Source organism: Harpia harpyja, chromosome 7 (genome assembly GCF_026419915.1).
Source record: "Harpia harpyja isolate bHarHar1 chromosome 7, bHarHar1 primary haplotype, whole genome shotgun sequence".
Taxonomy (NCBI): Eukaryota; Metazoa; Chordata; class Aves; order Accipitriformes; family Accipitridae; genus Harpia; species Harpia harpyja.
In genome coordinates this window covers 46556060-46578731 of record NC_068946.1, presented here as the reverse complement: position 1 = coordinate 46578731, position 22672 = coordinate 46556060, and the positions used below count along the sequence as shown (strand labels likewise).

The 22672-nt window shown below is 45.1% G+C and overlaps 2 protein-coding genes across 2 annotated transcripts in view; one reads left to right on the top strand and one right to left on the bottom strand.

Annotated features, from left to right (window-relative positions):
* The window catches only part of OSBPL11 (oxysterol binding protein like 11), a 45521-nt gene extending 35603 nt beyond the window's left edge, over positions 1–9918 (top strand). The window contains exons 10-13 of the mRNA XM_052791359.1: positions 1036–1222; positions 5575–5757; positions 6393–6546; positions 7955–9918. Coding sequence (XP_052647319.1) covers positions 1036–1222; positions 5575–5757; positions 6393–6546; positions 7955–8032 — 602 coding nt within the window. The 3' untranslated portion in view covers positions 8033–9918. The remainder of the gene's footprint in view (positions 1–1035; positions 1223–5574; positions 5758–6392; positions 6547–7954) is intronic.
* A 1906-nt stretch (positions 9919–11824) lies between these two features.
* The window catches only part of LOC128143742 (TGF-beta receptor type-2-like), a 35045-nt gene continuing 24197 nt past the window's right edge, over positions 11825–22672 (bottom strand). The window contains exons 4-7 of the mRNA XM_052791360.1: positions 19058–19866; positions 18807–18948; positions 17435–17562; positions 11825–13498 (exon numbers count right to left, since the gene is read on the bottom strand). Of these exons, the coding sequence (XP_052647320.1) occupies positions 13286–13498; positions 17435–17562; positions 18807–18948; positions 19058–19866 (1292 nt within the window). The 3' untranslated portion in view covers positions 11825–13285. The remainder of the gene's footprint in view (positions 13499–17434; positions 17563–18806; positions 18949–19057; positions 19867–22672) is intronic.

The following is a 22672-nucleotide window of genomic DNA, read 5'->3' as shown; positions in this document are numbered from 1 at the left end:
TTTAGTACTAGTATTCACTGCAAGAGATGAGCCAGCCTCTCCCATTCTGTGTCCCCTGTGTATATTACGCAGTAACTGGGGATTCCAGGCACTTGCATGTAAACTATGTACTGGAGAAGGGAATGAGCGTGGCAGGGGATGTGGAAGGCATGTCTCAATGCTTTGGCTATACCAGGTAATTTCTGAAGTTAATATCTCTTCTAAGGCATTTCTCAAAGCATGTCATAACTTTTCAGAATTTCTCATGTTTTTCGTACTTAGGTGAGATGCACAGTGATAATGTGCTGCAGAGGCATTGGTTGATGCAGGCAGCAGTCAGTTGTCATGCTATGTTCTTGTAACGGCAAGAGGTAGATCTTGTGGTTTGGTTTTTTTTCTTCATAGGAGTCAAACCCACACATCTTAAAACCCAAAGAAAAAATTGTAGGTTTTTACGAGATTCTTGACATTTATTGCAAAAGCTACTGTCAGGAAGAGTTGAGTTTATCTTGGCAGAGAGATGCAGTACGACGAATTGTCTCTGCTACCTGCCTTCATATAGGGTATTACAGGGAGGGAAAACGGAACAGGAGTATTAGCCTTCCTCAGGATCTGCAGTTCAGGGTATTCATTCATTACTTCCTATTGTCAGCATAATTCTTGCATTGCCATGCTGCACAACTGTCAATGAGAGTGTGACCAGCCCTTTTACATACTACTGAAAAGGATGTTGCACAGCACAATATTGTACTTTATGGAGCAGTATTATTAGGATAAATATGTTTTCCCAAAAGAAACATAAATACATGTTACTCAGGTTAGTACTTTCAGGAAAATGTTTGTATCTAGAATCTGTAATAAATGTCACTTTTGTGGTTTTTTTTTTTTTGTTTGGGGTTTTTTGGGGGGTTTTGTTTTGTTTTGTTTTTTTCCTTTTTGGTGTGAGAGGCTGTGAGGAAAAGTAGTCAGATATAGTATTGGCTATCTGTTTCAATAACTTGTTTGGTCTTTTCTAAAATGGTGCTGATTTAAGAATTCTTGTACTTCTTCACACAGGTCTCTTAAGTCTCTTGGAACACGGGGAAGAATACACATTCTCTCTGCCCTGTGCGTACGCTCGGTCAATTTTAACTGTTCCCTGGGTAGAACTGGGAGGAAAAGTCAATATTAACTGTGCGAAGACTGGGTATTCTGCAAGTATTAACTTTCACACCAAGCCCTTCTATGGTGGAAAATTGCATCGGTGAGAACACTTTTTTTTTTTTGTCTATTTTGTCACGTAGTCTGTGCTCTAGAATTGCAGTAGCTGTGTAACTTCCCTGTTCTGTGTGCTGAATAATACTCATTTGGTAGTCTGAGAAAATGTAGTTTTCCCTATTTATAAACACTTGAGGTATTACTGTGCTCTTAAACAGTATCAGCTAAACAACTGCATCTCATGTGATCCTCAAGGAAAAGTCAGGTTACATTTAAAAACAGTAAGGAAATTCCATGTTTTTCTGACTCTGTGTTCAAACCACAGGGAGAACAGAGCTCCTGGCTTTTATTCCCATTGCATGTTGTTTGCAACATGCATTGTAGTTGCACTGCAGGGTTCATTAGTAAATAGTCTTCTGTTACTTATTGGTCTTAGGATTTCTGTATAAGAAACATAAGACTATCAAGTTTAAGCAACTTACAGAAAATCTCTAGGTAAAAATACCTTTTTTAAAGACAAAAATGGTAATTCTTGTAGCGGTAATTCTTCATGTGTATGCTTGTTCAAAAACTAACAGGTAAAAGAAAGATGATCCAGGGATCTAGCAGATCGTAGGAAGTGTCTGCACACTTGGTGCAAAAGCTTTTGAAACTCACTAACATTGATGTCTTTAGACATTTTGTAGCAAGACTGCGGCAGATTAGCCTTGTGCTAATTGAGAGACAGTTAATTGAGGAAGGAGAAAATTAAATAGTAGTCACACAAAGAATATCTGATTTCAGACCATTTTACACTCAGCCGTTTACTGGACAGTGCTTGTTTAAACCTGTCTTAGATTAAATGTGTTAGAGATAATAATGTGTTGTGGTTTAACCCCAGCCAGCAACTAATCCCCACACAGCTGCTCACTCACTCCCCCCTGGTGGGATGGGGGAGAGAATCAGAAGAGTAAAAGTGAGAAAGCTCGTGGGTTGAGATACAGACAGTTTAATACGCAAAGCAACAGCCGCGCACACAAACAAAGCAAAACAAGGAATTAATTCAGCACTTCCTATGGGCAGGCAGGTGTTCAGCCATCTCCAGGAAAGCAGGGCTCCATCACACCTAACGGTGACTTGGGAAGACAAAATGCCATCACTCCGAATGTCCTCCCTTCCTCCTTCCCCCAGTTTTATGTGCTGAGCGTGAGGTCGTATGGTCTGGAACATCCCTTGGGTCAGTTGGGGTCAGCTGTCCCGGCTGTGTCCCCTCCCAGCTTCTTGTGGCCCCCCAGCCTCCTCGCTGGTGGGGTGGGGTGAGAAGCAGAAAAGGCCTTGGCTCTGGGTAAGCACTGCTCAGCAATAGCTAAAACATCCCTGAATTATCAACACTGTTTCCAGCACAAATCCAAAACATGGCCCCATGCTAGCTACTATGAAGAAAATTAACTCTATCCCAGCTAAACCCAGCACATAATGAAATACGTAACAGCCTAGAACATCAGAACTTCTTAAACGTGGGTTGCTCTCAGGTTGCAAAAAATCAGCAGTCTTCTCTAAATCGCTGTACCTGAAACAATAGAGTAAGGCTGTGTTTATTGCTTAAAGGAAAACAAAAAAACCCCACCAAAACCTCCATCTTGAGGAGATGCTTTGCTCCATAAATTCCCATACATGCTTTGAATTTAACTTGCAAGCATAGCTCCCCTTTCCCAATGGCACCTGGAGAACTGAAGCTTACATGTAGCTCTGTTTCACTTGTGACAATTTTAAAGTGATGCATCACTTGGGATTTTTTTTCCATTGCTTACAATGTGTCTTCCACCTTGCTATAGCTCCTGTTATGCCATAAAAAATAAGCGATAGGATGCAATTTTACTTCAATGATTTAATTTTGGAAACTGTTTTGTTATTTGTCTCTCTGAAATTAGTCACAGATGTAGAGGATTTTTAAAGACAGATCTGTTCAAGGTACTGTAACTACTGAAAATTTGACATGGTGATGATTGGACATTGCCAAAAGAATCTCTTGATGGGGAAGCAGCAGTGTTGTCATGGTTACGCAGAGCGCAAGTGAGTTGCTATGGCAATGTTACAGATTTTTTTTGTAGAGTGACCCTTGTTGTTAGACCTCAGCTGGATATTGGCTCCTTGGTCCTGTACCTCTTTGGCTTGATGAAATAGAGGATGATGATAACGAACAGCTAGGCATATATCAATCATGCCAAGCTTACAAATAAGTGCTAGCAGATTTTTATCACTAATATTAGTTCAGGCAGGTATTATGATCTGCGGTGCTGGGAATGGTTGTGTGTCACAGAGTAATGCAGCTTGAAGAAATATAGGTTGCAATGAGAGTTTAATGTAGCAGCTGGATGCTGCACCTTAGTAGTGAGTGGTATAACTTTGTTTACTTTAAGCTGAGCAGAGACAGTAATTTTGTGGTTGATATTAAAATACTGGATGTCAGTATTGTGTTGTAAACACACAGCGCTTGGAAAAATTAAGCTCTTGAAGTTGTGAAGATGTAACTGCAAAGTCCGTATGGGCTGGTCTCTGGCATCCTCTGGATTCAGTCTGTTCAGAGATCTCTTGGGAGGAGGACAGGGACTCCACCATGTGTAATAGCTTCAGTGAGGTGTGGAAGTCATAGGATGAAAAAGCAGCACAAAGTGAAGGCTGCTTGCTTGTCGCCTACTCTTTCAGTTGTTTTCAGAAACTGTTAGTGCTTGTTAACTTCCACACACGCACAAAAAAGTGTAATAGTTTAATGTAAACATGCTTTTATTGCTCATATTGTTTCAACTCTGGCCTGTTTTCTTGAATGAATCTTAAATTTTTGTAATGGAAAACCGTGCATGAGCAGCACATACTTATCAGTCCGGTTTTTTGGAAGATCTTTCTAATGAAGTTAAATTAGGTTTCAGCTGCTGGACTGTGATGTGGCTCCAGCTGCCTCCCGCATGTGCAAGATGTGGCAGAAGCCCTGGCTGCTGCCTCCTGCTCTGAGCTGGCTGTGAGCTTTCCCCACTTGCCCCGGGCATTCCCCACAGCTCTGACGTGACTGGCATCCAGTATCTCTGTGCTGGAAGGTCTGGCCTGTGATACTTGTTTCGTTGCCTGAGAAATCAATTTCTCTGTTTTGATGCCAGGCTGGGGGGGGACGGGGGGGACAGGTAGATGCAGACACAGCTGGAAGTGACCAGTGCATGTGGAAGACGGGAATCGGCATCTACGTGTCCTGCGCTCCCTTCTGCCTCTGAGTGTGACACCACGCAGCCAGCGTGGGCAAGGTGGGAGCACAGAACTGCTGTTTTCTGCTCTTCTGTATGCAGTTGTTCAAAGGAAATAAGAGCAAACCAGTGGTGTGCAACTTAGCTATTGTTAGCTGCACGTAATGTAAGTGTGAAAGGAGATGTAACGGGTACTTTGTGTGAGTGCTGATGAACCGTGGGAAGGGGAGCTGGAGAGTGGTGTGTTGTAGAGAGCTTGTGTACAGGTAATTGCGGTTTAATTGGAGCTGGAGATAGTGTCCTTTGTGAATCCTGCAGCACCTTACAAGTGAGAATGTCTCAAGTCTTGTTTGCATAGTGTGCAGACCCTTTTGTTTCTTCTTTCTAGGAGAAAAGTTCTGTTTGAGGGTGGTAATTTGCTTGCCTAGCAATGCTCAGTAAGCTTCCACTCCTTGATTCAGGATGAAGTGAGTGTCGGGAGGTCTTTGGGCAGGTCTTGATGTCGAGAAGAAAAATATGCATCAGTGTGTGCAATTATGGTGATGCTGGAGCATCTGTGCAACACTTTGAATGAAATATTGTGTATTAGACATTTTTACTATCTTGTTATTGGCAGAGGTTTCTGTGGAAGAGGCAGGAAAGAAAAGCAGTTCTCCTGATTCCTAGTTTCCCACCTTGCTTTCTGCCTTTGTGTGTCTGCTGCTAATGTGAGCAACATAAAAATGAGACCACCTACATATCAAGAACATTGAGATGTAAAAAGATGTGAGATAAAGTTCCAGCAGGTAGTGAGATACATGCTTGCTAGAAAGTTTAATTTTTATTTTTTAAGTCTGAACTATGTATCTGATGTGATGTTTCAAGTGGAAACATCAACTGCTTGTTACACGTGAACCAGCCTGTGTTAGTTTCTTTTCCATCTTTAGTTCTGTTAAAAGGTTTGAAACAAGTTTAAGCTGAAGCCAAAAATGGAGTTTCCTGGGTAACATGAAGAGAACTAGAGCAACGAGTGAAAGTCGCTTTGCTCTTTGAAATTCTCCATGCAAATGCAATTCAAGTAACTAACATTTCTCAAGACAGCGTGACAAGTTTGCAAACTCATTCAGAATTAAGTTGAGTGATTATGCAAGGAACACTCCTCAGGTGTCTTCAGCCATGGCCTTTTAAAAATTAATTGCTTTCCTAGAGTCACAGGTGAAGTGAAACAGAACATGACAAACACAGTGGTCTGCAGAGTGCAAGGAGAGTGGAACAGTGTACTTGAGTTCACCTACAGCAATGGGGAGACGAAATATGTGGACTTGACAAAGCTGTCTGTGACAAGAAAACGAGTCCGTCCCCTTGAGAAACAAGGACCATTTGAATCTAGGTAGAGTATGTGTTTACTGTTGTCTGACCCTTTTTGTCCTAAGCAGTCTAACGAATGCCTTAGGAAAACCTGCAAATGTAGATATTACTTGTGGATAGTACTTAGCAGCAGTGATCTGAATTTTTTTTTTTTTTAAAAACAAAACACAAATGCATAATAAAAAGTGCAAAAAAAAAAAAAGTACAGGCACATGTTTGTTTATCTCGTCTCTTTTATCCATGGACAGAGCTGTCTTAGGGGTTCATAAAGTACCTGCTACAACAGAGCCTCCTTATTTGTTTTGTTTTTAACCATCAGCTACACAGTGGGGCAGCTCCTGACAAGGGAGGTCCTCACAAGAAACTGCTTGTTGAATAACACTTCCACAGCAATTTTAAAGGTATACAGACATTAGATTATCACAGCCAAAACCTCAGAGCCATTCCTATCTGCTTCTAATTGCTAGCGTAGCTATAAGACTTGGCCGTGAGCCCTTCCACCTGGGCTGCACCATCCTGCTCTGACCTGGGTTGGTCTGTCATGTATAAGTGGAGGGAATGGTCCTGTTCTGAAAGAACTGCATGTGGTGATCCTGTAGTTCAAGGTGGCAGGCTGAGAAAACTTTGGAAAAGTAAAGTTAACAATTTGTTTTGTAGGAGGCTGTGGCAGCATGTAACAGAGTCTCTGCGGGATGGAGACATCGATAAGGCTACGGAGCACAAGCGAGCCCTTGAAGAACAGCAGAGGAATGAAGAGAGGCTTCGTGCTGAAACAGAAACACCTTGGCATACTAAATACTTCCTTAAAGATGTAAGTTCCCAAGCAGATAGCTGTTCGTGAAGGCAGAGGCAGAGCTACAATGAAAGCAGGTGCACATATGGGTCCATGTCCTGTCAGAATAGGGTACTTGGCCTTAGATCTTATAGTTTAGCTCCATGGGATCCATAGGAGTAAGGTGGCATAAGCACTCCCAAACATGTAAAGGTCTGACTTCACCCTTCACTTCCCAAACACTTTGATTTTGCGATTCCCTCGCAACAAAATGTTTGCCTGTTTTGTGGTCTGGTTTCTTTTACCAGGCACTTCCTCGTGGCACGTGGAAAACAGCTTTACATGTACACATGTAAGTAGACTGTAACAGTAAATACCCTAAGAAAAAAAACCAGTAGTACTAATTTTGCTTATGTCGTGTGTGTATGAACCCAAGATATTACTGTTAGCAAGAAGGAACACGAGTTAATTCTCAGCTTAGAACTTTTTTTGTTCTTGTATGTTACGTTTTGGATGGAGTTTATTTGTTCAGTGGCTTAACCTGTATTTCAATAATGGTAGTAATAATAATAATATAGTAAGACTTTTAACAAGGTGGACTGCAGCCTGCCTAGGAAGACTGGGGAATGCTGGTACGATAACTTCAAAATAGGCTTTCTGTGTGATCCAGATGATGAGACCCTGCTTGTGTAGAGAGCTTTGCTGACCCCCTTGCAGGAGGGGAGGACTAAACTAAAAGTTATGCTGTAGTAGTTTAGATTCTCCCTGTAGTGAAAGCTTTATCTATTAAACTGCAGTAATGTAACTCCCCTTTCTTCTTCTTCCTCTATCTGTGATCTAGCAAGGGTTTAAAACATAGCTAAAAAGTGTTTTTTCTTGGCTTTCTTCCAGTTTTGTTTTGTTTTTTAAAGTTCAGGACTATCTGTTAGCTCCGATAAGGGTTTTTTTGTTCTCTAAAGCTACATTAGTAAGATTAGTTCAGATATTTGTATTGTTAGTATCTAGATTTAGAAGATGAGAAATTCTGTTGCTAATCCAAGATACAGATCTATTCAGAAAAAGTTTAAACACAATCCTGAGCTGCTTCATTTCTGGGTAAGCAGCTGGGCTGTGTTAGAGTTGATAATCCTGGATAGCTGCCTCTCTGCTGGCTTGTTTGGCTTTTGAAAGTAATCTGGATCATGGAGTTGAGAAGAGTGGCTTTCTGTCTGGGTTAATTACAAGTGCAGTCGATTCCCAGAGCATGCTGTGGCTCAGCAAGAGTCTGTACATGTTCTGAAGTAGTCTCAGAAGCCTGCAGTGTTGACCTCGGTGTCTTAATCTGTGGAAGTTAAAGGTGTAAGCTATGTCCTTCTGGTTTTCACAGCTATCAGTCTAATAGTTTTGTGAAGGGAATTCTCCTGGGGCAGTGTCTTTATTATAACCATATTTTCTCTTTAAATTGCAGGGAGATGGCTGGGTTTATCATAAACCCCTCTGGAAAACAGTCTCCACTGTGCAAACTCAGCAAACGGACACTAACTAGAAAAGCTGCTTTAAGATGAGTTTTCTGATTTTCCTCTCCTTTTCCTCTGTCTCTCAAAACACAGTAATCACACTGAGTGTCCCCTTTTTATGTAATTGTGAAAGTTTAAATGAGCATAAAGAAATAAATATACTAGGGCACTTTAAAGCTATTAAAAAAACAAAAAAAGATTTAAAAAAAAAAAATCCAAGTTGTAGAGACAAACTTGCCAGGTACATTCAACCAACTTGTTTTTTGTATGATCCAAGAGATTTTATCTGAATTGCGTAAGATTCTTCGAAGTAGATCTGATTGCAAAAGCTGCCTAAGAGAAGAAGGAACTGTTGAATTTTGGAGTGACATGGGAAATTTTTTCAGAATTTGCATCAAGCTCTTTAATAACTGAAACCTGCTCAGTACCCATGTAGACAACAGCAACAAAAAATTGCTGCTTTTATGCCCAGTGATTAACCTTTTTGGTGAAAACTGGAGGGGTGTTCGGAAGATGTGCCTGAAATCAGTGTTAAGAAACAACTGGATCGTGACGACTTTTTTCTTCAGAAAGAACACGTGCATGCATCGGAGGAATATGGGATATATGTAGAGACTACCTTTCTTTTTTATGGATTTATAAAAGCAATTAGAATTGTAACCATGGAGAAATTTTTCCTCTGAAACGTTTTAATATACTTGAAATAATTGACTTGAATTGGAGAAGTAATTTGAACACTTTTCGACTCCTAATTTTATTAAATCTCTTTGAGTGACTTTGATTTTTCTCATGTTATAATGTAATGAGGTTTGGCCTTTTTTTCCTCCTCCGCCTTCCCTTCCTGAGGACTAAGGCTTTCAAAATGAACAGAAAACGTACAATTTTGTATTTAAATTTCTCTGCCCATCTAATCATCTCAGAGGTGAAGTATCAGTGTTATAAACTGTCCTTTGGATTGTTTTGGTTTTTCTCCTGTGGTGTTACTCAGAACAAAGCAGTGAAATGTGACCTGTGAATACATGGACCGTAGGTCCTGGTTCTTCATCTTACCTTAAAAAAACAAAAAGGCTGATTATGCTGAGGACTGGGTATTGATTTGAAACACAATCAGATATCAGGAAACTGTATTCAGGTACAAACATCCTTTGTGTTTTTTTTTTTATAACTATTTTATCGAAGTCTAAGAATTGCTGGCAATTAAGAATAGTACTTATTATGGCTTTCGTTATTGTTGTAACTACAAGCTACCTTAATTTTTCCAACAGTGGTGCCTTAATCTGTTTTTTCTTCTGATGTAGTCTTCCAGTCAGTGTATATAACATTATCTGCCACTTCCCAGCCATGGCAATGGCTGCACCTGATCCAGCACCATGAGAACTCACAACTGTGTCATCTGGTAAGATGTTTTCAATGGAGAAGATACAAGTGTAAGAATGCATCAGAAGGTTTAAATAACCATGTTAACTTTCACACAAACTGTAAATTGTGCAAAAAAAGAGTTGGGTTTATGCACAACTATGTTGATCCTCTTGTACATTTTTTTTTTTTTGCTGTGAAATGCACTGAGATCTCAATGCGAGTCATAGTCCATTTGTGAGAAGCAGGGGTGGGGATAATAAAACTGCAAAATGATTCATTTGTTCTGACTGCTTTCCCAGAGATCAGGTGACCAGGAAGAGTAGGTGGTTGTTATCTTTTATGCTGGAGACCTGTCTGTCTGGGCTTTCCTTGGCCCTTAAAGTGGGATATTTTGGCACTGTGCACTTGAGTAGTAACTATATTGTCCAGCAGAAGAATGTTTGAGGCCCTGCTGTCTTGTTTGTGATATTCTATACAACCATCCTGTTGTGTTAGTTTTGGATATCCATTGGGCATTTTCATGTTTAACCAGGAATAAAAATAAAAATGAAAACAGTGGGATTAGTTCCTCCTTGTTTCTGGGTCTGTGGCACATTTGGGGTGTGCTCCTTGGCCAGTTCAGGATTTGGGGTAGGAATCATGGCGGCAACGCGTGAACTTCCATGGTTCATTGGTACCTGCACCAAACACGGGGTGGCAGAGGGATAGAAAATAAATTGACAACACTGTATATGTTTCATAGTTGTTTTATCTGTGTCACATGGCAGATTTACTTTAAACAAACAGCAAGGGCTGTGGTGCAAGGTCCAGCTTTTAATATCGCAGTGATCAGAGCAGAAAACAAACTTTTATCAGCGGAGCATACTCCAGGGATCAAACTTGGCCTTATTAAAATATAGATTTATGACTCAGTCACTGAGCTCTGCTTAAAATTTTGATTTGGGAATTTGTTAAGGTGGTGGCTGTAAAACAGACTGAAAAGCTCCCATGTTGACCATAAACCCATTTGTGTTCCTTATATAATATTATTAGTCAAGTTATTTCTCTTCCACCCTCATCTGGTATGCTTGTGGTTTCACACTAAGAAAGCTGTTACTAATTTTGTTGTGTAAAAATAGACCCAATGCTGAAGAATTAGTCTTTTAAAATACATGAAACGATTTCTTTTAACATGGGGGTGCTGCTAGGAAAAAAAAAAAAAAAAAGGTGAAGCCTTCCTTTGCCCAGGTGATCACAAGAACTGGAATGGCTTCCTGATGTGGATTTAGTTACCATGCAAATTTCTAAGTAGTTCTAGAAACAAAGGACATAATTTAAAACAGTTTTAAAAAAAAAAAAAAATCTAGCCACTGAATATCCAGCTTAAATTGTAAGATGTTTATGTGATTCTTCTGAGAGTTGCAAGCACCCTACAGACTAATGGATGTATTTTCAACTCTGACCAGATTTGATTCTCTTGCGTAACTGCTGTTGTTTCCATCTTGTACCTTCTAGACCGAAGGTCACTGCTGCTCCCTGTGTAGATATTTGCTAGAACCACAGTGTGTTCAATGGCGAGCGTGGCAAAATGTAGGATTTCGGCTTATGTTCCCATCTGTCTTTTTGGCTTGATTGGGCTCCACTGAAGTGAAGAGCAAAATCCTTACTGATCTCAGTGGTTTTAGGCTCCCTGAGTTATAAACAGATCTTGGAGCTTAAATAAGTGGCTCTCTTCAGAGCTGCTGCATACCCTGCTGCTATGGAAAACGAAGAGTGTGACAAGTCTTTCCTATTTAACGCAGGCATTCAGGTGTATAATCCTGAAAGCTTGATTCTGGACTTGGTTTTCATGGAAAAAAATGCAATATGTAAATCAGTGTTCAAGATTTTAGGCATGGGGAGGAGAACAGATTGAGGTTTTTCAGCATATTTACAGTATAAACTGTTAAGCCTAGGATTAAGTCTCTGTCTCCCGAGGAGAATTTGGATTTCAGCCATCAAAATTGGCGATGCAGCCTTCAATGTCTAGTTTGCACGGGCTGATCCCCCTCTGTCCCAGTCACCTGTGGGAAGAACAGGTCAGAGTGTCTTTTAAAGCCTCTTGAAGTGAACTTGGACAAACAAGTAAACATACTCATCTGTGTTGTATCCAAACAACTTAGTGCAAAACTTGGTAGGGGAAATTCTGCACTGAATATTACAGGAAGGAAAGATCGGACAGCCTGGGGGGGGGAGTTTGGTGTGTTCCCGTAGTTTCTTATCTCCATGTCAGAAAAGCTGCCCCGTACTCTCTGTTTCTCTTGGGCATACATACAGTAGAGCAGTGGTTAACATATTAAAGAAATGAGACTGAAGTTAGGTCAGTGGTAAGGGTGTGTGCTTGAAAAATCATAAGATGAGAGGAGGTAGCAGCCAGGTGGGGGATTGGTGAGAATGAAAGGTATGGTCACCGTTGCAGGTGGAGACTTACACATGGTAGCTGAAGTAAGTTTTTATTATTTAGATTTGATGCAACCTAATTCATTCCCCTTCCATGCTTCTTTGAAGGGTTTACAGACAATTTTGTTCTAGGCTTTTAATTTAGAAGCTGTGGAACGGTCCAAAGAGGTGGAAATAACAGCGAGAGAAGAAGAGCTTTTTATATGGGCTGGTGCTGCCATAGCTGTGCATTAGAAAACCAAAACAGCCCTGCAGATCTGCTTCCCTGCTCCACATTGGGGAGCCTTGGCTATAGAAAGCTTGTGGCTGTTGTACGGTTTTCTCCCTTCCCCTCTCTTGGTAGGGGTTGATCCATGCAGCTGCATGCTGGCAAGCAAAGTGTTCCTCTCCGATGCTGTCCTGAAAGATACCTCTGTCTAGGTGAGTGTCAGGTATGTGCTTGCAGGGCTTCTTAGTAGCAGCTAAGGTTTTTATTACCTTTTGCTCCCAAGGGTGGAGGGATTAAGATCTGCACAGGGCCAGGGTTCAGAGCAAGGTATGACTTACCTTTCCTTAATTGCCTTTCCACTACAGAGGCAGCCTGGCTTGGTCTGGTGGTTACAGGAGTAAAGGTCCCAGTTCTGTCTGATCATGTTTCTTCAGGTTGAGTAACACAGCAGAGGGGTGTAAAGGAGTTGCAAGAAGAATTAGCCAACACATTTGTGTTGACACTATTACTGTGGCACAGATCTGTTGGCTAGAGGTGGCTGGAAACTGGACTGATATGGGGAAAGAGTTGTCTAGATATCCTATATGGAGACTTCTTAGAGTGAAACAGCAGTGTCTACACTGGTGACTTTTTTTTTTCTATCGAAGAGGCTTCATGCACCCACCTGAACTATCAGGTACACCCGGGAGTTCCCCAGTGAAAAAAAGGTGTGTTGGAGTTGCAGCAAGTCAGGCTTTTGCAAACTGGAGTATCGGGTGCCTTTACACTGTATTAAGGACTGTCTGATCTAGGAGTAATTTTCTTGGGTGCCAGCATTTCTTCTACTGAGGGCGTGTTACATCTCAAGATGTTTTTCTGCTGTTACAACAGATTTTTTTGTGTGTGTGTGGAGGCCATTAGAAAAGGAAAGCTGAAAATTGTCTTGATCTGTACAGAATAAGCAGTTAGAAGAGAAACTCATGATGGCAATATGTAAGGACTTAAAAAGATAGACATGGAATTCAGGTGCTTATTATTAAAAGATTAAACATTATTATTTTAAAAAATAATAAAAGGAATACTTTGCATCATTATATATTTAAAGTAAGTACAAAATCAGTTCATATATAAAGTTGCACTTTAACCAAAGTATTGATTCCACAGTTCATTGTATCTGTGGGAGGAAACAGACCTTATAAATAAGTTATGTACTAGATCTTAGTTCCATTTTGAAAAACGGAGCGAGGTTTTTTCCCATGAGCTAAATGCTTCTCACTTATCCTCTCATTTCTTGTGATGAGGCTTTTTGCCTGCTGTGTCACTGCATATTTCTGCTCCCGTCACTGTCCTGGTGCTCCCTGCCTGGAGAAGCTGTTTTGCTGGCCTCGTTGTCCGTGTTGTTGTTGAGGATGTCGTCACAATCCATCTGTGCCATCAGGTTGAAGCGCTCGGCCACGCAGTGAGCAGTGAGGCGAGCCTCGGGGTCGTGGTCCCAGCACTCTGTGATGGTGTCACACAGAAAACGCATTCCCTGCAGTCAGAAGAGCTGGAATTAAGATCCGAAGGCAGGAGGAAGAGAAGCTAGAAGCTCATCTAATGCAATCACAGTGTTTTACCATACTTTTGACAGCTTCCTGCAGAAATGCTTTTTTTGGCCAAGCTTAAGCACAGGAGGAAACAGCCTTGGTAAGTTGTGGCAAGCGCCAATGCTTGCACTCTTACTGGTACTGCTTGTGTTAGAGCAGCAGCCTTGGCTCACCTGGGATCTGGTCCCAAGTGTTTTCCACGCTCCCTGGAAATCCTCCCTGGAAGTTGGTTTGTGTTGACTGTGGGACTTAAATAGGGGCCGGAAGGAAATAGGCCCTCCATCTCCTGTCTCAGCCTTGCCTGTTCAGATCGAAGCATCCTAAAATCAGGAGGGACAGGAGAGGTGTAGATGGTGACCTGCAGGCTGGCAGCTGAGCCCAGGTCTCTGGGTTTCAAGCCTGTGCCCTGGATGGAGGAGGCGGGGGGCGGGGGGGTTAAGGCAAGTTTGGAATGAAACTTCTTAAATCTGACTTCTTCTTTTAGCAGCTTCCTGAAACGGTGTGCTGGGCCAAATATTCATTGCAGCATGCAGCTGAACTTTATTTTCTCACCACAAAATAGTGTCTTGGCTTAGGTGGGATTGGGTTCTTCTCAGTGTGCTCCAGACACATTCAGTTCCTCTCAGTTACAATGGTTATGTCTCCCACTAATATATTTTTTTCTGATTGTGTAGTGCTCTGAAGAGAGTCCCAATATTTTGGGCTTAGGAACAAAATGGCAGTATTCAGCTGGTATTTTTCCCACTCCTAAGCTAGTAACACAGCTAGCACCAGAAGCTATGCTGAACCTTCCTTTGCCTATATAATTCCTATCATGTGCTATTGCTTTTCACATCATTGTCAACCAAGGTTGCAACACAGTGGAAAAATCATTATTCTAAATAAAGCTTCATGTTTTTCAGTGGTTTTTGTGTATTTCTCAATTTGCAATTAAGAGAACCCAAAAGTCTCATGGACACAAGAAGAAAATGCAAGTCCTGCACAGATGTACTGTCAGTGTCATCTGTCCTTCTGCACCTTACTCTGAACTCATGGCTCTCTGCTAAGGGTCATCATACTAAACCTTCCATAATGGACACAGATTAGAGAGAACAGGATTGTGCGGTAAAACTGACAGATGGTGTGTTTCAGTGCCTCTTACGTCACTCATTTATTAGCTTAGTTGAAAGGATTTGAGGATAATTGATTAACATGCAAAAACGAGCTAGCTTAGCTGAAGCTTTTAAAAATAAGCCTTTTCTCAAACAGAACATGGCACTGTCATATGGTTTAGTCATTAGATTTTCTGTGCTTATTTTGCCCTGAAATCATGACATTTATTTGCAGTTTGCCGTGTAAGTAGCGATGATGCTCTTTTGAGTGGTACAACTGGAACATCTTGTTACGCTCACAAACTGGACTTAGTTTGGGTTTTATATTTGATATCTCAGATTTCTGAAGGATGCTGAGTTTTACAAGTATATTTTTAGTGGCAATATTGACTTAAGCTCCCACTGCTCCTTCCTGTCCTGCACCAGTCCTTTGGTTGTGCCAGTACAACAGTCTGTTCAGCTGCTTCATGAACCAGATCCAGGAATTCACCTGGCCGAAATAACCCCTTTTTAAAAATTTTTTTCCTTTTAAATGTTGTGGGGTGTGAAGTGAGCTAGAAGCATGGGCTTAAGGCGTTTGTAAGTTATCTGGGAAACTTTGGGGGTAAATTTCTTCAGTTGGCTTTATTGTGCAGCCTTGCAAACTGTTGCCCTGGAGCTGCAGATGGGCAGCATGCTGGGTGACTCAGCTTTGTCAGGGAAATTAATGCTTGTGTTTGCTGGAAATCTTAAACCATGGTTAACATTGTAGGTCCTCGCTTGACTAAGAGCGATCCTGATGGTTGAAACGTGGAAGTAGCATTTGGAGCTCTGCATCAAACTTACTTGCATTGGTGGGAACATCTGTGGGTGCTTCCCATTCAGGTGAGCAATCTGTCACCCTTTCCTGGTGTCACCCGATGCTTCCTCCAGCTGGAAGCTGTTGACCCCAGGAGTGGCACAAACCGGTGGCTTTCTGCTGCTTCCCAGCAGATGGTGCTGCCCTATGCCTCATCCTGGGAAATCGGTTGCAAAATGCCCGGAAAATCATGTAAAGCCAGGCTTGTAAGGAGATGTTTATTAGATCAGCTAAGATTAGTCAGAGGCAAACTTTCAGGAACACAACGTGGCTTTTCTGTTCCTCTTCCCCAGTGAACATCAGGTGGTCTAATAAAAGTTACTACCTTACAAGCCTTGCTCTGTTTACGCGCTGGACCAACCCAACTCCGGCAACGTTATTTCTCGGAGGCAATTGCAGTCAGCCCTTCTTCAGCTCAGCAAACAGCGCAGTTATGGTCAGGCTCTGTCAGAGCATGATTTTTGACAACCCAAGCCTCTATATTTTTCTTATGGTTTCAAAGTTTATCAGAGACTCTGGGAGGTGAATGTCCGATATGAATACTCAAAGGCTTCAAATGTGTAGCAGTGCTGATTGAAGTTCCTGTACTTGCCTTCATTAAGGAAAAGGGCTGAGTGAACTTCAGCAATGGACTTGCCAACTGATAAATTCACTCGTGGTCCAGCAGAAACCACAGATTCATTTGATGCTGTTTGCAGCTTTGGTCGGTCAGGTCAGTTGCGAGTTTTTGGACAAACATGGTTTTGAGAGGAGATACTCTAGGGAACGCATGGCCTCCTAAGATCATGAAACTGTATCTTTCCTTTTGAAAAGCCTGGCTTGATGTGCCATCCAGGCAGAGTGGAAGCAGTAGTGGTGTGTTTTATGGGGGGATACTGCAAGATGATGCACTGTACACTGCAAGGCACTGTGAGCCAGCAGGCTCAATGTTTCAGCTTGTTTTGTAGATGAACCGAGTTGTTTTTCAACGGATGGTGTTTTTCCACAAGACACGTGAAATTTAAGAAGTACCAAAGTCAGGCAAGATTGAAAATCACGGTCGGTGTGCCTGTTGCCCCTTGCATCCTCAATGCGTGGAAGAAAGTACTGGACCTGGGGGAGAGAGGACTCTGTCAGGGCCAGGAGGGAGCTATGTTTCTGGAGCTGGTTGGTCTGGGTGTGCTTGTGGGTGGTTTTAACAGAGCACATCTCGTAACTGCCAAAGTGTTTCTATTCTAGAGCACTGGGTTATGCTTTCTGTGCTGAAATGCTTTGCTTTCAGACCTTCTGAGCTGAAGGCTGGTGAAAGGCTTCCCCTTGACAAGACTTGAACCTAGCAGGTTCCCTGCTCTCAGCTTCACGTGTGTTTCCTGGTTGTTTCACTCGAGGGAGATGCTTCCTGTTTTGCATTTCCTTGTAGAAGCGGAAGTCTTTCTTCTTGCATGCCAAGCCATGACCTCTCATGTTAGAGGTAATTTTGAGCTTGAAATCTCCACAACCAAGCAGGCAGGAGGCTGGATGTGCCTTCCTCCCCTCTGTCCCTGCTGTGAGATGGCTGTGTGCGAGGGGCTGCGTGTCTTCTGAGCTAGAGCTTTCTGGATATGGTGGTTAGAGGAGAAGTGGGGTGGCCTCAAATTATTTACTGTTTCATGAGAAGAGCCTCCACTGAAGTGCTCCATTCTGCTGTTATCCTCAAGATAACTGAATACCGTCACTTGACATTCGGAATGCTTCCTGATCATGGCTATTGATCAGTAAATTTTGCTGTACCCCTGGCTGGTGGCTTTTATACACCAGGGAAATGGGTCTAGTGGGGCTTACGTGGCTTCAGCCAGCCAAAATGGAGCTGGAAGTAGGGCCCAGGAGTTCTGCCCACTTTTGCTTTGATTACAGCTTTAATCATTTTTCAGGCTGTTTTAGTGAGGTAGGACGATGTGGGTTGCTCTTTTCTGAACCAGCTACTCCCAGCTTACCTGATGCACCAGCCAGCTGCTTGGGATCTCGGGTCGCCCTCTGCCATGCAGCACGATGTCCCTCATGGTGTCCACGCAGGGCTGCTCCTGGACTTTTGACCCAAAAGGCAGCTCGTAATTCTTTACCTCTGCAAGGGAGCGACAGCTGCATTACAGGTTGTTTTTAATGCATTCACTTCTTTGCTTTGGTGTGGTCTACTGGATGAGAATACATTTGTTTATATCAGTCTGCAAAAAATAAACGGATCTGGAAACAATTTAGAATTTGAACATAGAAATGTAGTGCTGGCTTTTCCCATAGAGGTTTTTTTCAGAGACAGGACCGAGGAACCACCTGACCACCTTCCTGAACCCAAGAGATGCACTACAAAGGACTTGGTCTGTCTTTGGGTGAGGCTTATTTTGAGCAGGTAAAATGTGTTGCGCTGGTGAAAGATGGGAGAGGTGACTACGGTACCAGCATCCAGATTCCTGCTGCCTGGCACGGATCGGGTTAGAGGAGAAATGGCCCTTCCAGAAGAGCAACCCCACGTCGTGGGAGGCCAAGGAGAAACGCCCTGCGGCAGAGGTGCGAGGCCACCTGGGTTTCTGCCAGCCCGGATGCGAATGCAGGTGAAATACAAGTGGGGAGGGATGGCCAGGGACGCTGGCTCGGAAGCAAAGGATGCATGGGGCATCCAAGCCAGGCAAGGGTGTCCCACCACTGAGCGTGAGGCATGCAGGGCAATTGGGGCAGCTTTCTTGCTGAGGGTTGGAGCTTCTTGCAGCTCCGTGGGCTTGTATTGCAAGTAGGTGGGACAGGGAAGGAACCGGAGAGAGCTAAAAAGGGAAGAGAGGGGAGCAGGCAGCAGGGGCTAACAGCAGGGCAGTTAATTAAATGTTTTGCTACACACAATTTCAGATGCCAGGATGTGGCTCCGGGAAGTGAGGGGGGACGTGGCTCTGTCAGAGGCTGGAGTTTGCGAGTCCCTGTTGCAACATAAACTCGCTGGTGTTGTCTGAAAAAAAAGCGCTTGTGGCCGGGGAGGGGGAGGCAGCTTTGGCTCTTCCTGCTTGGTTTGCTTTGTGTTGCCGGCACTGACTGGGATGTGACTTGGCAGCTGGCTGGCTTTGAGCGGAGGCTGGACCAAATGACCCCGTAGGGTCCTGGCCTGCTCCTCGGCCACCGAGCCGGCCCCCTTGAGCCGTGGCACCCAGGGCAGGCAGCCATGGGGGAGGATCTGCTACGCCAGCTCGTAGCAGCCCTGCAGAGACCCGAGCCGCCCCAAATCAGGTCCCGTGCCATCGGCGGGGACGTGGGAGCAAGCCACGTCCCCGTAGGGGGAGGGAGGGAGCAAAAAGGCGCGCGGCAACCCTGGCGCGATGCTCCTACCTCCTACCACTTCGCATCTGGAGGCCATTTCCCACAAAACGAGGGCCATGGAGTAGACGTCCATCTGCTTGAAAGACTCCAGGTCTTCCAGGTTCACCCTGGACTCCAGGACCTCCGGGGCCATGTACCTAGCAGTGCCCACCTGCCCGCAAAGAGGAGAGAGGCGTTAGCAGGGGTGGGCGAGGACTTCGGCCGTGGGGCGACCAGGGGTGGTTTGCAAAGGGTCCCCTTTGCCGGCGGGTCATACTTGCCTGCCCGCTGTTGGCAAAGTCGTCCACCGTCAGGGAAGGGTCGAGGCGTATGGCGATGCCGAAGTCGCAGAGCACGCACTCCTGCTCGTTCTTCACCAGGACGTTGGTGCTTTTGATGTCCCGGTGGGCGATGGGGATTTTCGGCCTGCCGCAGGCGGTGTAGTCGCTGTGGAGGTGGGCCACCCCGCTCACCAGGGAGCCCGCCATCTTCTGCAGGTCCATCCAGCTCAGGACGTGGTGAGAAAGGTAGTCCTTGAGGTTGCCCCGGCTGTGGTAGGCGGTGATCAGCCAGTACTCCCGGCGGGGCCCCGTGCCCCGGTCCTCGGCGGTGAGGAACCGCAGGACGCTGTCGTGCTTGAGGCTGGCGTCGGTGAAGATCTGGCTCTCGTTCTTCCAGGAGGAGTACTCCTCGCAGGGGAAGATCTTCACGGCCACCGTCTCGTACTGCCCCGAGCGGCTGTGGCTCAGCTTGGCCCTCCACACCTCCGCGAACTGCCCTTTGCCCACCATCTCGTCCAGCTCGATGGGGAGCAGCTCGGCGGGGCGGCTGCTGGTGCCGGTGGGGCTGGGACTGGCCGGGCTCTCGTCCATCAGCACGGACAACTTCTCCTCCCGCTCGGCAGACCTCCCGGGCTCTGGCAGCGCCGGCGGCTGTCCCGGTTTCCCGCCCCACGCCTTGGCCCTCTTGCGCCGCTTCTGCGTGCGGCAGAGGTAAAATGTCACCGTGATCATCACCGCCACCAGCAGCGGCGGCAGGAGGCTGATGGCGGCCACCGGGATCACCTCTTTGCTCTGCAGCATGGAGTAGCCTGCAGGGAGGAAAGCAAAGGCGAGGGCGCTGCCGCCGCGGGTCTGCAACAGCTCGTTTTCATCACGCGGAGGAGGAAAATAATGTGAAGCCGTTAACGAAGTGCAGCCCTTTGTGGGGCCGCGATGCGTGCTGCGCGCAAACCCCATCCAGGCAAAGAACCCAGATGTAGGCGGTTATTAAGGGGGCTGCTGGGTTTAGGTCTTAAATTTAGCTCCTTATATCAAGTGAGGGTTCAGGACGCTGGCCGGCGTTGCTTGGGCTGGGCCGTGCGGCACGTGAGACCCTGCCGCTGCCGCCAAAACGGCTCGGCTGCCCTTCGGTGGGTCCCAAGCGCCGCTTGCGCTCACGGTGAGGGGAGCCGGGGCAGAAATAACAGTGATAAAGCTGAGGCAAGGCTCGAACAGAGCAAACCTCTGAGGGGGTTTGGGGCTGGAGCTTTGCTGGACCCCTGCGGTGCACGGAGAGCCAGGAGGGATGCTGGGGTTGGGGGGGTGGGCTGCGTGCAGGACCACCGAGCCCAGGGGAGCGCTGGGATGCTTTGCACGAGAATTAGCGTAAAGGAGCATTGTTTCAGCGTTGTCTGCCAGTGTTGGCATTTCCTTCCTCGCCGCGTTACACCACCAACCCCCGTCAACCGGCTGGGCGTGGCTGCTTTTGTTTTATTTCTTTTAAACCCCTGTCAGCCTTCAGATCGTCGGCGGGGGGACACGCACGCAAAAAGCCCTAACCCTCGCACAACATATAATTGTCTGATCCTTTGAAGTTCGCCATTCCTGGAATAAACATGCTGACTTCAGTAGAGATATTCAAGTAAAATCTTACTCAGAGGTTTTTCTGCCAAGTATAATAACCCAAGGGAAGAGGGATAAGAATCATTCCATAAGCAAAACTCGCGCTGCTTGACCTCAGTGTGTGCAGATCATAATTCAGGTTCTGGAAAAACAGAGCGTTTAGCTATTTTCCTTGGCAAATTTCAAAAAAATGTGCTGCAGCTAATTTCTGCAAGGCTGTGAAATCGTTTCTAAAATAGGCATCAGGTTCAAACCACAAGATCAACCTAAACTGATATAAATCAATAACGAACTCAGGAATATGTTTATTTTGGAAAGCAATAGGCCTGGATATCACCTACTGCTTTAATGGATTTACCCGCTGCTTAAGATCCCATCTTTGAAACTCTGAAGAGAGAGAAGATATTTTTAAGGGAGTTGCGTGCACGAGTCCCGAAAAGGGGAAGCTAACACAACTTCAGCAAATTCCTTCGTGAGGATGCCCCTTCCTGAGGGCAAGCCCTTTGATACGGAGGGGTTGCGGCACGGCTTAGGCCCCTTCCACGGAGAGCAAATGGAGCTGCTCTGGCCATAACTGCAGGTCTGTAAACCCACGCCTTGTTGAGCATCGCTGCGTGGGTCTTTCCATCCCTGCTGAAGGGAGATGGACCTCCAGGGCCAGGCTCAGCTGGTGCAGGGGTGGAGAGGACTCTGCATGCTCAACCTTACCCAGCATCTTCCCAAGGTGTCCACTGGGCTCCTGCTTGCACGGCTTTAGGAAATGATGCCTCCGCGTGTTCATTAGGGTTGTCTCTGAGCTCTGATGGGGTCCCTGCAGCCCCGGTGCTAGGGCAGTGCCCCCCAGCAGGCCTGATCCGAAAGCAGGGCTTAAGAAATCAAGAAATGGGAAAAAATCTGCCTGCTTCAGCTGCCAGAGGAGTGCTCATCTGTATTAGATATTTCTCTGCTCGATGGTTGTCTGTACCATTGAAGATGACCATAAGTTAATATTTAAAATGCAAATGATCCCTTAAAGCAGAAGAAAAGGATGTAAACAATGGGGTCACGAGCCTGGGGCTTGCCAAGCTGGCCCCACAAACCAAATCAAAGAGGAGATAATTGTTTAAGGCCTGCACTGCCCTTGCTCCGAGTTTGAGCCCTTTACGTGCCGGCTGGCAGGAGGAGGTTGTTTGTGGAAGCCTTCGGTGGAGGCGGCGTTTCCAATGAGCCAGTTGTCATTTTTGTTTGAAATTACATATCTTAGCATCAGCTTTGGGATTTGACTATCTCTCCCTAGAAGTGTGCGTACCTGTTATGTTTGGCTCAGGAAGCAGCAAAGAACTGCCAAATTTAGCATCATTTGCCTTCATTAAAAGTGGCTTGTTTGTTCTGAGAATTTGCATTTTATGTGATTTTTTTTTTTTTTCCTTTTTTCTTTTTTCCCTGTGTTGTGGGAGAAGCTATGCTGCTGACTTGCAGGTTATGCTTAGGCTCACTTTCAGCATCTCGTTGCCCTGTAATTATGGAAAATTGGAGGGGTTTCACTTTGCTTTTGTTACGGGTCAGATTCTTGATGGGCACTTGGATAAACCTGGTCCACTTGGAGTTAGGGAGGTTTGGACAAGCCCCCAAAGGCTTGGGATCTAGCTGGAAGCGTTTCCAAAGTATATGACCCTCCCGAGGTAGAGAAACGAGCTGCCTCTTAGTTTTCCCTCCTGTGGATTTACAGCTCCTGTTGGATCCCCAGCCATCTGCAGAAGCATCTACAGGCGTGCCAAGTCACGCTCATGTATGTGTACAGCACCGGGGCAGCTCTGGCTGTCCCTGCCTGAGAGAAACACCGCTGCAGAAATCCCCAGGAGAGCGGCAGGGGAGGCACTGCCACACGCGGAGCCCCGTGCCCCGGCACCACCACTTTTTTGGGTTGCAGCCGTGGCGGACGCCAGCGGTTCCCGTGGGTGTGCCGGGGCGGGATTTGCTCCGACGCAATTTATTTAAAGCTTTCAGAGCATTGACTCACGCTGGGTTACGTCA